Source organism: Dermochelys coriacea, chromosome 2 (genome assembly GCF_009764565.3).
Source record: "Dermochelys coriacea isolate rDerCor1 chromosome 2, rDerCor1.pri.v4, whole genome shotgun sequence".
In the NCBI taxonomy this organism is placed as follows: Eukaryota; Metazoa; Chordata; order Testudines; family Dermochelyidae; genus Dermochelys; species Dermochelys coriacea.
Genome location: NC_050069.1, coordinates 93,618,119 through 93,632,161, shown reverse-complemented (window position 1 = coordinate 93,632,161; position 14,043 = coordinate 93,618,119). Strand labels below are relative to the sequence as shown.

Here is a 14,043-nt window from a genome sequence, read left to right as displayed (position 1 = left end):
ATTTTGCTTACTCATTGCTGCTGATTCTTCAATAGTCCACTGCGAAAAGGGAAGCTGGAGTATCCTTCGAGGGAAAACCTCAACCCTGAGCTGTGAAGTCACTGGGGAGGAAACCCAGGAGTAAGCCAAGCCTGGGGAGAAGACTTGGGCTGGATTTTATATTGTTTCACTATGAGTGCCTTTTATAAATACAGCCAAACCCCAGGAATGGGGCAAATTTTAGCCCACTGGAACTTGTGTGGAATACAATAGAAGAAGGCTCAGGGGAACCACCAGCTAACAGAAGGATTTTTTGTGTGCCTACCCACAAGAAAGCTTTGGTTTAATAACAATTATAACTGGCAAGCAATTAATCAATGTGTGATTTGAGCTATTCTAGTGCTCACTGAAAAATAATGGGGTAATATATTGATATCTCCACAGACCCCACAAGATCTCAGAAAATGTAAATAATTATCTTATATGATTATAGGCATTTCTACAGCTTATGAATACATAAAATAGCATAATAACATAGTTGTGTATGTTTCCATTGAAAGTTTCTTTTTCTTTATTTAATGGAAATTAAGGAAAAAAAACTGTATTACGTCAAATGGTCTGACTGAAACCAAACAGCAAAATATTAGACTTTTGACCAAATCCTTCCAATTTAATAGGAGTTGCATTTGTGAAAGCAGAATTTGGCCTAGCATTCTTCTCTTGCATCACTGCACTAAGAGTAGGGATCTGCTTTCCCATATTGTTCTTGCCTCCACCCAATTAACCAAAGACGTAATAAACATGATGTATCAGCTTCAGCTTTAAAAAGGACACAGGAAAGTACTTTAACAGTTTTATCTTATTTTTGCTTTTGGTTTTATGCTTCACTTTTTAATTCTCTTAGAAGCTTGAAAATTAAATGGGTTTTCCAGCCAATTCCCCTTTGGCAGCCACCAACAGTTTCTGGCTGTGCTTACTTTACTGTTCTATATTAACATTGTCTTTGTTTTGGTTACCTCCATGTTTCTGAATCAGCATGGTCACTGTCATCATCCATACGGTCAGCAATATCCTGTCCTGCCTGTCCTGGCTCCACGCGGCTCCCAGAAGCAGCCAGCATGTCCGGCTCCTCGGCACGGGGCAGCCATGGGGGCTCCATGTACTGACCCCGCCCCAGCGTCATCTCCACAGTTCCTAATGGCCAGGTACTCCACCCCAGAGCCCACAACCCCGCCCCAGCCTGGAGCCCCCCCCCCACATCTTAAAGCCCTCATTTCTGGCCCCATCCCAGAGCCCTCACCCCCTCCTGCACCCTAACTCCCTACCTCACCCCCTCTCTCACACCCTGAACACCTCATTTCTGGCCCCACACCAGAGCCCGCAGCCCCAGCCGGAGCCCTCACCCCCTCCCATACCACAACCACTTGCCCCAGCCCAGTGAAAGTGAGTGAGGGTGGGTGAGAGTGAGCAACGGAAGGAGGGGGAATGGAGTGAGAGAGGATGGAGCCTCAGAGAAGGGGTGGGGGCAGGGGCGCAGCCTTGGGGCAGGGGGCAGAGCAAGAGTGTTCAGTTCTGTGCAGTTAGAAAGTTGGCAACTCTACTTTGCCCTGGGCCTCTTCCTACTGCTGTGCCCCTTCTCTTGTGGCGCATAGTGGCTGATGGTTGTCCCTGGCGACCTGGTCCACGGGTCGCAGCAGGGTAAGGAGTCTCGGCTCTGTGCTGCAGACCTCCCCGGCAATGCCTTCCTGGCATAATCCCTCTTCACCAACAAGTGCATGTCTGCTCCTCTCCATCTACCCCCCTTCTGTGCTGATATCACCCTCTTTTAAGTCTCTCCAATTGGAGCATGCCCAGTAAGCCAGTCCAGGCAGGGTTTCTTGGGCCCAGATTTGTTCCTGCACTCTTAACTCTCCAGCATGGGTTTTATCAATTTGGGGGGAAAAAAGAAAAGGAGTACTTGTGGCACCTTAGAGACTAACAAATTTATTTGAGCATAAGCTTTCGTGAGCTTTTATATGCTCAAATAAATGTGTTAGTCTCTAAGGTGCCACAAGTACTCCTTTTCTTTTTTGCGAATACAGACTAACACGGCTGCTACTCTGAAATTTTTTGGGGAAGATTGATTCATTTTAAAAAGCAGGTATTTAGAAGCCAGAGAACATTACATACCCAGTGGATCTTGATTATAGTTCTGCCCCAAAATTTGAGGATGAACTAACTACAGTGCAGGTAGGGTAAGAGCACTGATACGTTCAAATAGCATCTTCTTGCACAACACATCTGTTTCTTGTGTATTATCTGCTTACTTTACTGACAAAAGTAAGTGTAACTGCTTGTTACTCCTGTCAGCCACTCAGAGCCAATGTGCAATGGCTTCTTTTCTGGGTCATGCATTATCAAATGAATTGCTACATTCAAAATGCAAAATCTTCATCATTAGTAATGATGCATGAACCAGCAAGAACACAGCTGGACTTCCATATCCCATCTTTTTTTCCTTATAAAATGAATCATCATGTTTAATTAGGGAGAAACTACAAATACAACAACACTTTTACAGTCAATTTTCATTTTAAAGTATCCCTTTTAATTTTCTGAGTTTTACTTGAAGAACACTGCATTCATTTTGCTCAGTCAAGAAAATCCACCCTTTTTACTGTGATAAAAAAATTGAAATATATCTAATGTGCTCTTCAATGGAGCATAGAAAGGTATAATATGATCCAATGGCTGAAAGTTGAAGCTAGACAAATTCAAAATGGAAATAAAGCGTGAATATTGAACGTAATTAACCATTGGAATAATTTACCAAGGGTCATGGTGGGCTCTCTCCATTACTGACAATTCTGAAGTCATGATTGGATGTTCTTCTAAAAGATATGCCCTAGGAATTATTTTGGGGAAGTTCTATGGCCTGTATTATACAGGAGGTCAAAATAGATGATCAGAATGGTCCCTTCTGGCAATAAGTATTCTGTACACATTCTGCTGTCTGAATCAAAATCTATAAAGAGGTCCACTGAAAATATAAAATTCTCCATCTGTATGAAATGAACGGCTATTTGTATATGGAAAATACAGCTTACCAAAGTCAATATTTGTTCAGTAATTGATTAGAAGATTCCAGGGTAGATTGATTTAAATCTAACAATGCTGTAATTGACAATTATCACTATCATATGGCACTGTCATTGCTGAATAGCTTTATGAGTAGCTTTCTTATCTGTAATGACAGCAATTATTTTAAAGTATTTAAGCCTGAGAAATAGACCAGTGGAGTATACGTTACCATATTTAAACTAGTTTCATTTCACTATGTTTTTCTCAATCTAACTGAGTGCAATATACTTAGATTGTAAGCTCTTCGGGCAGAGATCATGTATTCTTCTGCATACTGAAGTGCAGAGAATACTATCAGAGCTCAACATATAACACATCTGCAAATCAAATATTTAATAACTATAGAAGAATGCAATCTACTATTATCTGCGTGCTAAGGGGCATTAACAAAACACAATCAGTATCTCCCAAGAATTAAGAGGCAGTGAGAGATTTGTCTGTGACGCACTAATCTTGAAAATTCACAAACGGGGGATTGTATCCAGTTAGTTCATTTTATCACTGAAGTATGTTATTGTCATGGTAAACTCATATGTTATGTCACATATAATCAATGTGAAATGAATAGATATAAGTAGGATAGGACTATAGGATATAAGGTTGACAAGTATATAGGAGTGAGGAGTGTGTATTAGGTATATAAGTAAAACAAGGCAGTAATGTAAGGCCTACAGGCTAAGGTCTGTAAGATTTCAGCTTAGCCACACTAGGACTCAGGTTTAAGGAGACTTGATATGAGTGAGTGAAATAAGACTGACCCTATGCCATGAAAGCCACAAGATTACTACAAAGAATGTGCCAATAGGTGATGTTATGGAAAAATAGACCACAAGTCACCTGATTGTAACATCATGAAAAGTTCTGTTCTGAGCACAGGTTGCCCTGGAAACAGGTTGACTTAAATGCTAATAAGAAAAAGGTGAACTAAGAGAATGGCCTATAGAAAGTGGAAATTCCCCAAAATTCCTGGGTTGTGTAAGTACAGATAAGAAAAAGGAGGGTTGGAACCCTCATGCATGTGCATAAGGTGTTAGGTATGGTCAGAACAACAAGATAAAAGAGGTGCTCTGGCTGGGATAAAGTGGGAAGACCTGGAGGGAAGACCTCATTGGGACAACCCAAGCCAGAACCATCCTTCTACGACAACTACCTGGTGAGAGATCCACTAGACTCTATATAGCATCTTTGGATATGTGTAATGGCCTCTCGGGTTTTATACACAAATATGAGATTGTAACCCTAATTATCTGCTTAGTAAAACTTATCATACAGACAAAACTTCTTACTTATGATTGTGCGTGTGGTCACTGTCTTCGTTCTTCATGTGTTCCTAGAGCCACCAAATCTAAGGGTGATTTCTACGCTATTAATCTTAAAACTGTGGCTGCACAGGAGCCAGACTCACTGTGCTTTACCACAGAATTATTAATCAATTCAAAATTAAAATAAAGGCTACAGAATTGTGATTGTACAAGCAATTCCTGAGTATCCAGGAAAGTCAGACTGACCTAACGAGGCAGGTGCAAACAAGCCTGCCACAGAGAGGAGAGTGAATGTTCTACTGTACATTCAAGTAGTGTTTTTCAATAGTAGTTTTTTCATTATAGTTGGATATCTGAGCCTACTGCCAGTGGTGGCCATCTTGCTAGAAAGTCATGTAAATTTGTGACAATGGCAGAGTAGTAGCCCAATGTCAATCTATAAATGAATTTCCAACTCCCTTTAATATTATCTTTAGTGCTATTATATTTTATTTACTAGAACAGATTTGAAAAATGCTTATATTGTTTTACACTGAGCTGCCAATGACTTGACTTTTGAGAAAGATGGCTACCTCCAGCATTTACCTCAAAAAGGTTAACTACATATTTAGAGATGAGGAAAAGTCTGGCTTTGTCTTTGCAAAAGCTTTGTCAAGTTTTGTAAAGACAATATCAGGAGTGGTTTGGCTCTGGGTCGTGTTTATCCAGATTCCCAAATTTCAAGAGGTAATTGGATAAATGGTTCTCACTTTGACCGAACTTTAATTGCCATTAAAAGCTGTCATTACAAATGTATGTAGTATTGTGCACATTACAGTACTCTGAGAACGCTGAGATAGTTGGACAGAGCAGAATGGGTAATATATTCCTTTAACACTCAAGCATTTCTATACTATTTACAGATTTCTATCTATTATATCTCTATCCACACAGAGAATGGTTTTAGAGTAGCAGCCGTGTTAGTCTGTATTCGCAAAAAGAAAAGCAGTACTTGTGGCACCTTAGAGACTAACAAATTTATTAGAGCATAAGTTTTCGTGAGCTACAGCTCACTTCATCGGATGCATTTGGTGGAAAAAAAACACAGAGAATATCACACAAGAGGAAAGTTACAATGAAAGCTGTGCATTCAACAAAATCATGGAGGATGGGTGGGGGGGAAGGGTACAACTAAATGCTGCTCCAGTAAAAATGGTATTAATACTGTGAACATATAATAAACTGAATCTGTTTCTTATCAATTATTCTTATTGAGTAGAAGAAATGGTAATGGACAGTGGGTTGCAAATTTATACAAAGACTACTCTCTGTTGAGGGACTAGATAATTCAGGGAACTGGTAATGGGATACTGAGCTTTTCATCTGTAAGTCAGCCATTCAGATCAGTACATAGTAAGTACAGACAAAAAGCTGTTACTGTCAGATGCTATTGGGTAATCTATATGAAATGATTTAATGACTTCTGGCATTTTTTAGGGACAAGTGATCACACCACCAAACAAATACATAAATTATAGTTTGGCAGCCTTGATAGCTGTCCCAACAAAATGAGCATGGAGACTGGACTCAACTATCCTCTTAGTCTTAACAGTAGGCCTTCCAGGCTCAGGGTTAAAACCTGTTGGTGAGCTGGTGAGCCTTTATGTACCATAATGGATAAACAGAAGCATAATGTCTTCCAAGGTTCCTTTCACCAACACTTAATTCAACTGTAAAGTGAAAGCAATTATTAGTCTCATTGTAGCTATAGTTGCTCTCCTTAGTACTGCTAGGCTCAACACTGACACATATTTCAAAGCTTCTTTATTGTACATATAAATGCTAATGAGGCAAATAACTGCCTTTTTCATATGCTCACACCCTCCCCCTCACTACAGACTACATTAACTGCAGAATATCATTGTATTACTTTGTTGTGAGGCTAAAACACCACTCCCATCATTGAAGTAAGTGTGGGTTGCGGGAGCAATAGTACACTGCTAACATTATATTTTGATTGCAACTGTTAAATTAAAATAAAAATGTCTTTAAATGCATTCCTGGGCATTTCTCTAAGGAACGCTCACCTACCATGCCATTAACTCACAAGCTGTCCACTGAATGTCATTGTTTATCTCTAGATATTGTACTGAAATAACAACAAGGAAGCAAATGCAGAAAGTAGTTTGAAACAAGTTTGAAGAAAATATGTTTTTCTCCTTGTCATAACATAAAGGGATGAATTTTCAGCTTGGTTCCTTTACAAGTCACCTGAATCTATGGTGTGTGCATATATACCTATAAACGTATTTAAACACTTTAGTAACTCTTCACTTTGGAAGAATCCCCTAATGCCTTTATGCAAGGGCAGTTCCCTAAGAGTATAGTTTTTTGTTTTGAGGAAGAAAGGGTAATCCCTTATGAGACAGAGTGAACATTGCATACCACACTACAATACAACATAACCTCATTTAGAGAAAGCTTTAAACCCTAGTTCACTATCATGTTTCTTCAATATAAAAATAACTGGATTTAGGGTTACTTTCAAATTCAGGAAAGAAAGAGTGGGAAGTATGTCTGTGCTGAGGAAGCTGCCACCAGAAAGGACAATTGGGATTCTGCCCTTGGAAAAACATTTATTTTTCCATCCTAGGGAAAGCTACCAGTCCAGCCAGGAACATTGATGAAAGTAGCTCTGAAACAGGACATTATTCTTTCTTGGGTATATGTATCCAAAAAATAATAATAACCAATAATAATAATAATGAAAATCCAGTAATTCGTCACCTGATTTAAAAATGGGAAAAATGCACGTTACACATCCTATACTTAATTTGTGCTGTGGTACTAGACCATTATCTAAATTCTTCTAAAGACACAGAAATTCCAGTAGAATTTTCAGCCAGTTCCTGCTGGTTCTCAGCTGGCCAGTAGGCTCGGAACAAAGCAACAGGGTCTATTGCCCACCCCATCCCACCTTAGAATCAAGAGACATATGTAGAAAGATTGTAATGGAATTTCTAATGGACTTTTCACTAGAAGATTTCTTGAGAAGAAAGTACAGCCTTATTTGCTTTTTTATTTTGTTTCCAACACACCTACAGGAAAATAAATTTGAACTAAAAGCTAAATACCCTGGTAACTAAAGCAAGAGTGGCCCAAATGACAATCATGTGGCAAATTCAGCCCATGGACATCACTTGCGTATGGAGATACAGCCCATGGAGACTACAAAATCCAATATGCATAGCTCTGTTTGAGACAAGACAGGGCACTTTTCCTGTTGTGACCTGTAATCTCTCCAGGACTCACTTCCATATTAAAAATAATAGCAACTGTAATCTGTTCCATTTTATGCAATTTAGGTGGCCTCTCCTGTCCCTGGCAAGTTGTCAGTGAAACACTTGGATCAGCGAAGTTTGGGGGCCCCCTTCCGAAGGCACACAGCCATCAGTTTCAAAGAACTTAAAATAACTGAACCAAAAGCTGCGTTAGTCTCTGTTATTTTATAGAAGTTGAATTATTTATTTCAATGAATGTAATGCTCACCACAAGTGCTGTCTACGGCCACATATTTATGCCACTTATTTTCCCAAACAACAGTAATCAGTCCAGAAATTATTAGTTTAATGATAGCCTCAAAGGTCCTTACCTGTGAAAGCATTTGTGGCCTGAAAACCAGCTTCCTGCATACTGCTCTCCCAGCGAAGCTTGTGATTCCAATCTTAACCTGTCCTTACTAGAGGCAACTGTGAGGCTTGAAGCTGTCAAGTCACTTCCATCTTAGCTTGTCACAGTCCATTTCTCTCCCCATTCCAGCATTTGGCATCATCCAATTCCTACCTGCTCCCAGGTCCTTAGAGCCGTAGATACAAGGGATATGCACTGAGCCCAAACAACAAACGTACAACGATCACCTCAGCCGTCCAGCCAGTGGATTTTGGCCATCATGAATTTGAAAGTGAAGACAATTGTCACACTGAGATTGTATTTCCTTTTTAAAATTTAGTTCTAATCCACTGTTCATCCAGCATCATTTTTTTGGGACTGAGCCACTTGTGATGTTCAATTGTCTTGTCACTCTTGTGCTTCTCTCCCACTTCAGGCGCATTCACTGAGAAATTAAAAAAAGAAGAGATTATGTTTCCTGATGACCTCTAGCAACATTAATATTAACAGACTCCGGGGAACATAAAAACCCCAAAACACATGATCAGAGATTGATTGTACACATTAAAGGAGATCTTCAAAAGGCAAATATTGTGATTTTGCTGAAATGCAAAGTGTGACCGCACAGTGCTTTGAAGTGCAAAGAGAAACAGTGCTGAGGGTGTCAGATGCATCGCTGAGAACATATGATTTACATTTCAAAAGCCATATTTAGTAGAGATGGGGGCAGCAGTACAATAACAAAATTGCAGTTAAAAGGGAAAAGGAAAAACAGTTAAGGATCTCAAGTGTAGCCTATTTACAACCATAGTGAGGTTAGCAGCATTTTAGCAAACTGTGAACTTGCATGTGTGCATCTAACAACCGTCTTCCATGGTTAAAACCTCTTTGCTACAGGTGCTGTTAATTACTTGTTCAAAATCTTAGTTGAAGCACAGATGCTACCTAGATGCTTAGCAAGGTTAAAAAACTGGTTACAGAGCAGTGATTCTCAACCAGGGCCCCCTGGGGGGCTGTGATCAGGTTTTAAGGGGTTTGCCAAGAGGGACAGCGTTAGATTTGCTGGGGCCCAGGGCAGAAAGCCGAAGCCCCACCATATTTGAAGCCTAGGGCCCTGTGCCCCGCCACCCAGGGCTGCAGCTGAAGTCTGAACAATGTAGCTTTGAAGGGGCCCCCATTACATCAGACCCCAGGCAACTGCCCTGCTTGCTACTCCCTAACACTGGCCCTGGTTTTTATATGCAGAAAACCAGTTATTGTGACACTGGTGGCTGGTGGAGTTTTTATAGCATGTTGGGGGATCCTCAGAAAGAAAAAGGTTGAGAATCCCTGAGGACAAAGGGGGCTGAACTTCTACACAGTACTTGTTATTCTCTCTAGGAGAATTAAGGAACAGGCATCTGTGAATGACTATACATGTTAAGTAGGAGGGTGACCAGACTATTTCAACTAGGACATACATTTAGTCTCATTATGGGGACACCAGTAGGGTGCATTTGGGATGGTTTTGGCAGCCAGGGAAGTATTTTGTGCATTTTGGGAACAAGATTAGTCCAGAGGGATGAAGTAATGTTTCAGCATCTGAGACATTCTCTGGTTCAGGCACTTATTGCTGTGGGCTACAGGAAAGTTGACTGCTGAAGGAGGCTTAGAAGTGGGATCCACTATGATCATCTCTCCCTCAATCCACCCATTGACAGTTTAGCTTCCTTCCTTCCATGCAGCAACCTCTGGTGCACCATTTCCTACTTGAAGGACATGCTCAGTGCTGAGCTGTCTGATCCGATAAGAGCCTCCACAAGAACATAGGAATGGTCATACTGGATCAGACCCCAGGTCCCGCTAGTCCAATATATTGTCTCTGTCAGTGGCCACCACCAAGTACTTCGGAGATCTGCTTAAAGCTTGTAGCATAAGGTTTCATATCCTGGATGGTCCTGAACTATACAGGAGATTCTGACACTCTCTTTGGACTTACCTGCACAAGGATACTCAGGAGAGTTATACTGACACAACTAAAGGTGTGATGTCAATGAGCATAAATTAAAGTGTGCTAATCCCCTGCCCGGATCTGCCAGGTTCACATTCAGGAGTCAAATGGCTTTAGATCACTTTAACTTAATCCTCTTCCAAGGAGGCATACACACAGGAGTTTCAAGCACTTTAATTTATGGGTACTGACTTCACACCTTTAGTTGATTCACTTTATCTTTCCTGAGTAGTTGTGCCTTTTGGAGCACCTATGCTGCAAAGGGCACCAATGCATGGGCAGCTGGTCCTCAGGTTCATCATTAAGGCCCTATCTTGATAGGCAAAAAGGGTCTGTTTATTCTGTTAGCTCCGTGGAGTTAGCTTAATGCTCAGTTGACCATCTACCTCACCCATGCGACACCATAGCCAGCAAATGGAATAGCCTGAGTCTTAATGGACTTTTTCATCATGTTAAAACAACACATTTGAAAAACATATCCTTTCTGTCCATCAAGACACAGCCTAGGGGTAAAGAGAGATGGCAGGTTGGCTGGCTAAGTATTCATATTCAAACTAGAGGGGCAAGGGGCAACATTATCAATGCAATCAGTTAAGACACCAAAGCTGTTTAGTAATTGTTTCAGATAGGCTTGTTCAGCATCCCTTACTTCTTCAGCTGGAGTGTTTATGGAATTGTATGACATAGCATAATAAAATTTGTATGCAGCATAGCTAGTGTATTAGACTTTCACCATTGGATTTCTGGTTTTAAGTCTTAACTTAGGTAACAAGTAAAGAAAACTTCTGATATCTCAGGGACATATCCTGATATCACAAAACCATAATCTCACTTGGTACACAATAAGCTTCCCACAAGAGACTCGGTATTAAACTAGCAGGGGTACTGTAGGAGAGGATCACAGTGCTCTGGAAAACAATTTGGGGAAGCATGCATCGTTCTGGCAGTCTGCAGGGCCAAAACCAGTGCTAGAAATCAACTTCAGCATTTTAAAACTCTGTTTTAGAGTTGATATAAATTCTTTTGATCGCTCAGATTTCCAATGCTTTCAAATGCTGAATGTAATTCATTCTGTCCTATACAGCAATCAACCATCAAAATGGCAAATTTCCTATGATTTTTATAATATGGTATTTCATGCTACTAAAGTAAGTCTCATGGTAGATTTATCTACTCCTCCTTCTTTATCCCTTGCTATCTTCTTCTCTTCTGCCAGTGTTTGGCAAACACCACCAGCAGACCAGTTTAACAAAAATGGAAATGAGAGAGAAAAGTGGCAGCATTAGGTTAAATAGTGAGTGGATTTAAATCCTGTAATAATATTTATACACTGTACAATTGTTAAAGCCAATCCTCAGTGGGTCATACTCAAACAAGAAGTGCAACCATATTTTTCCAAATCTGATACCTTTGTAACGTCTTAATTCAAAATATATTAAAAAAGTAAATATTGCAGGGTTCTCCCCCCCCCCCATTTCCTTCCACTGAGTATTGTCTGTTTCTTTGGCTGTGTGCTGTTCCCTTGGTGATAGATATGCAGTGAGAGCCAATTGATTGTACTCAGAAAGATCAGAGTTGTGGGCAGTATCTCCTGTGATAGTCATTTGCACGTGATGTCCAAAAAAAGAGTAAATACTTAGCTAAGATGTTTTTAAATCTATAACAGGAACAGCTACAATGAAAGCCCATATGTTTATACTTTTGGAAAATGTAAGAAATTAATTGCATGGTTGTGGTTTAATTTAACCTTGGGCAAGGATCAGTTCTCTTGTTGGTAGTTTCACCAACGGGCAAGGAGAGTTTAAGGACAGAGGGACTGAACTATCCTAATACCCACTCTTTGTGGCATATTGACAGAGTAGTGTAGGAAAGCTTGTCCATTAGTTGCCTTATGGGTTCTGTGGATAAAGAGATGACAAAGCTATGACTGTCAATCTGGCAGCTTTCAAGAGCACTATGGCCCTGATCCAGCAAGGTATTTAAACACTTGCCTAAATTCAAGTATGTGAATAACCCTACTGAAGCCAGTGACACTACTCAAGTGGATAGGCACATGCTTAAATACTTTGCTGAATCAAGGCCTATATCCATTATATCTTAATATCCTTATATTTATATTATAGTAGTGATTTGGTTGGAAGGATTGGTATACATTTTATAAAATACCACAAAGGATTTTAAAGATGTGCTGAAGCGACTAAATAAACTATCAGAATGTAAACATATATAAACTGCCTACAATTTATACATATATGTCTTCAGTAGTCCTGCTTACTTCTTCATTCTCCTGAGCAATCACACCGAGTTTTGTAGGTTACATTTTGCTGTCTCTGAAAGCAGTCTTTAATATTTTAAGCTCTGCTTTTGTTTCTCCCTTGGGATTTCTCAGTCTGACAGAAATATTTACCAGTTACACAGTCTCCGTTGTTAGATAGTAAGGTATGTATTTTTCTGTGTGATCTTTTGTTATTTCTCTGGTTCTTATGTAAAATTTCTCTTCTTTGTGAGCTAGTGTTGTGTCAGTGCCTGAGCATGGCTGTTAATGGAGTACCAGGCCTCACAACATGCCACCTTTCAGATCAGACCACTTATGGGCATTAAAGATCTCATGACATTTTTCACACGAGAAGGTATGCAAGCCAAATTTATAGTCAGGTGGTTACATTATGCCTATCTCATTTCACCACCACCACCACACCCAACACACACACAGTTTCAAATGCTTCTGGTGCTCTTCACTACATGTCCTAAATTGTTATGTAGCACTGCTGTGCACTATTAAATAGCTGCTGCATTCCACCCTACTGCATAACATCAATGATGGGTGACATGATTCCTAATGTATGGATTGGGTGTATGTGGAGCCACACAGTTTGAGATCCTTTGGGATATCATTAGCTTGTTCAGGAAGCAGAGTTCTCTGAAATCGCCAATTTCCCCCCTTTATTACAAAAAGCCCTGCACTGAGGTGACCTGTCCCTTCTAGACAAGAAATCCAGCTCCCTCCAGATCCAGTCATGCTCTTTTTGGGTTGGCTGGGGTGAGAAGATGGGTCTAGGCAAGGAAGAGGAGAAGTTCCCAGAGTAACGTATGAAGTGTCCTTTTTCCTGCCCTTTCAAGAAAATGATCTGTGGCATTCCAAGCCACTTCAAGTTTGGAAAATAAGGGACCAAGATTCACCCCAAATTCCAACCATGTGCTGCCAGTGGAGCTCTTCACAGGGCCAAGTTGCTTTTCTTTTTTAAAAAATTGCTTGGGTGAAAGTCATTTATGTCACAGTTATTTTCTTTGGGGTGAAGCTGAGTCCAAGAAGCTATCTGGGAAATAAGCAATGCTGTAAAACAAATCCTTTGAACGTCACCCCACACCAAATTAAGCAGTTGCTGGTAAATCATGTAGCTTAGAATATTTCAATTATAGTAGTCCTTTCAATGATTTATTCACGGATATTACAGAATCAATCAATATTCTATGCAACTCCTAACACCAGCGAGCACACCTAATCAGGGCTGCCTAAGGGAAAATGGGCAAACTTGTATTTTGGCACCCCGACCCCTGCTGCCTCCCCAGGGTCCCCACCCATTCCCCCGGCCCCAGCTGACTCCCCAGGCTCCTCACTCCGCACCACCCCCCATCACTGCTGCCTCTCCCCACCCATTGCCCTAAGCTCCGTTCCGCAGCCTTGCACGCCAGGCCTACCCCGATGCTTGCCCCTTGACCACAGTGCCCCCCTGACAATAGTACCCTGGGCAGTTGTCCACGTCGCCCACCCATAAGGCCAGCACTGCACATCGTATTCCTCTCATTCATTTTGTAAGCAAAATAATTGTGGTTTGGGGCCTGTGATGGGTTGCTCACCCCACACTCATCCTGAAGGGCTTAATAGAGGCCAGATTGGCCAATTAACTTATTAGGCTGCAGGTTGGGAGAATTAAGGCTGAGATGCCCTAATTAGGGAAAGTTTACCTGTGGAGACAAAGACAGGGTCTGTATAAAGCCCAGAAGCTGAAAGCAGGTAGGGGCTGCAGGGAATAGGTTGCAGTC

At 40.8% G+C, this 14,043-nt stretch overlaps 1 protein-coding gene across 1 annotated transcript in view; it reads right to left on the bottom strand.

Moving 5' to 3' along the window:
* The window catches only part of LDLRAD4 (low density lipoprotein receptor class A domain containing 4), a 436,148-nt gene that overhangs the window by 256,181 nt on the left and 165,924 nt on the right, over positions 1 to 14,043 (bottom strand). Inside the window, exon 2 of the mRNA XM_038392209.2 lies at positions 7,993 to 8,454. Within this exon, the coding sequence (XP_038248137.1) occupies positions 7,993 to 8,032 (40 nt within the window). The 5' untranslated portion in view covers positions 8,033 to 8,454. The remainder of the gene's footprint in view (positions 1 to 7,992; positions 8,455 to 14,043) is intronic.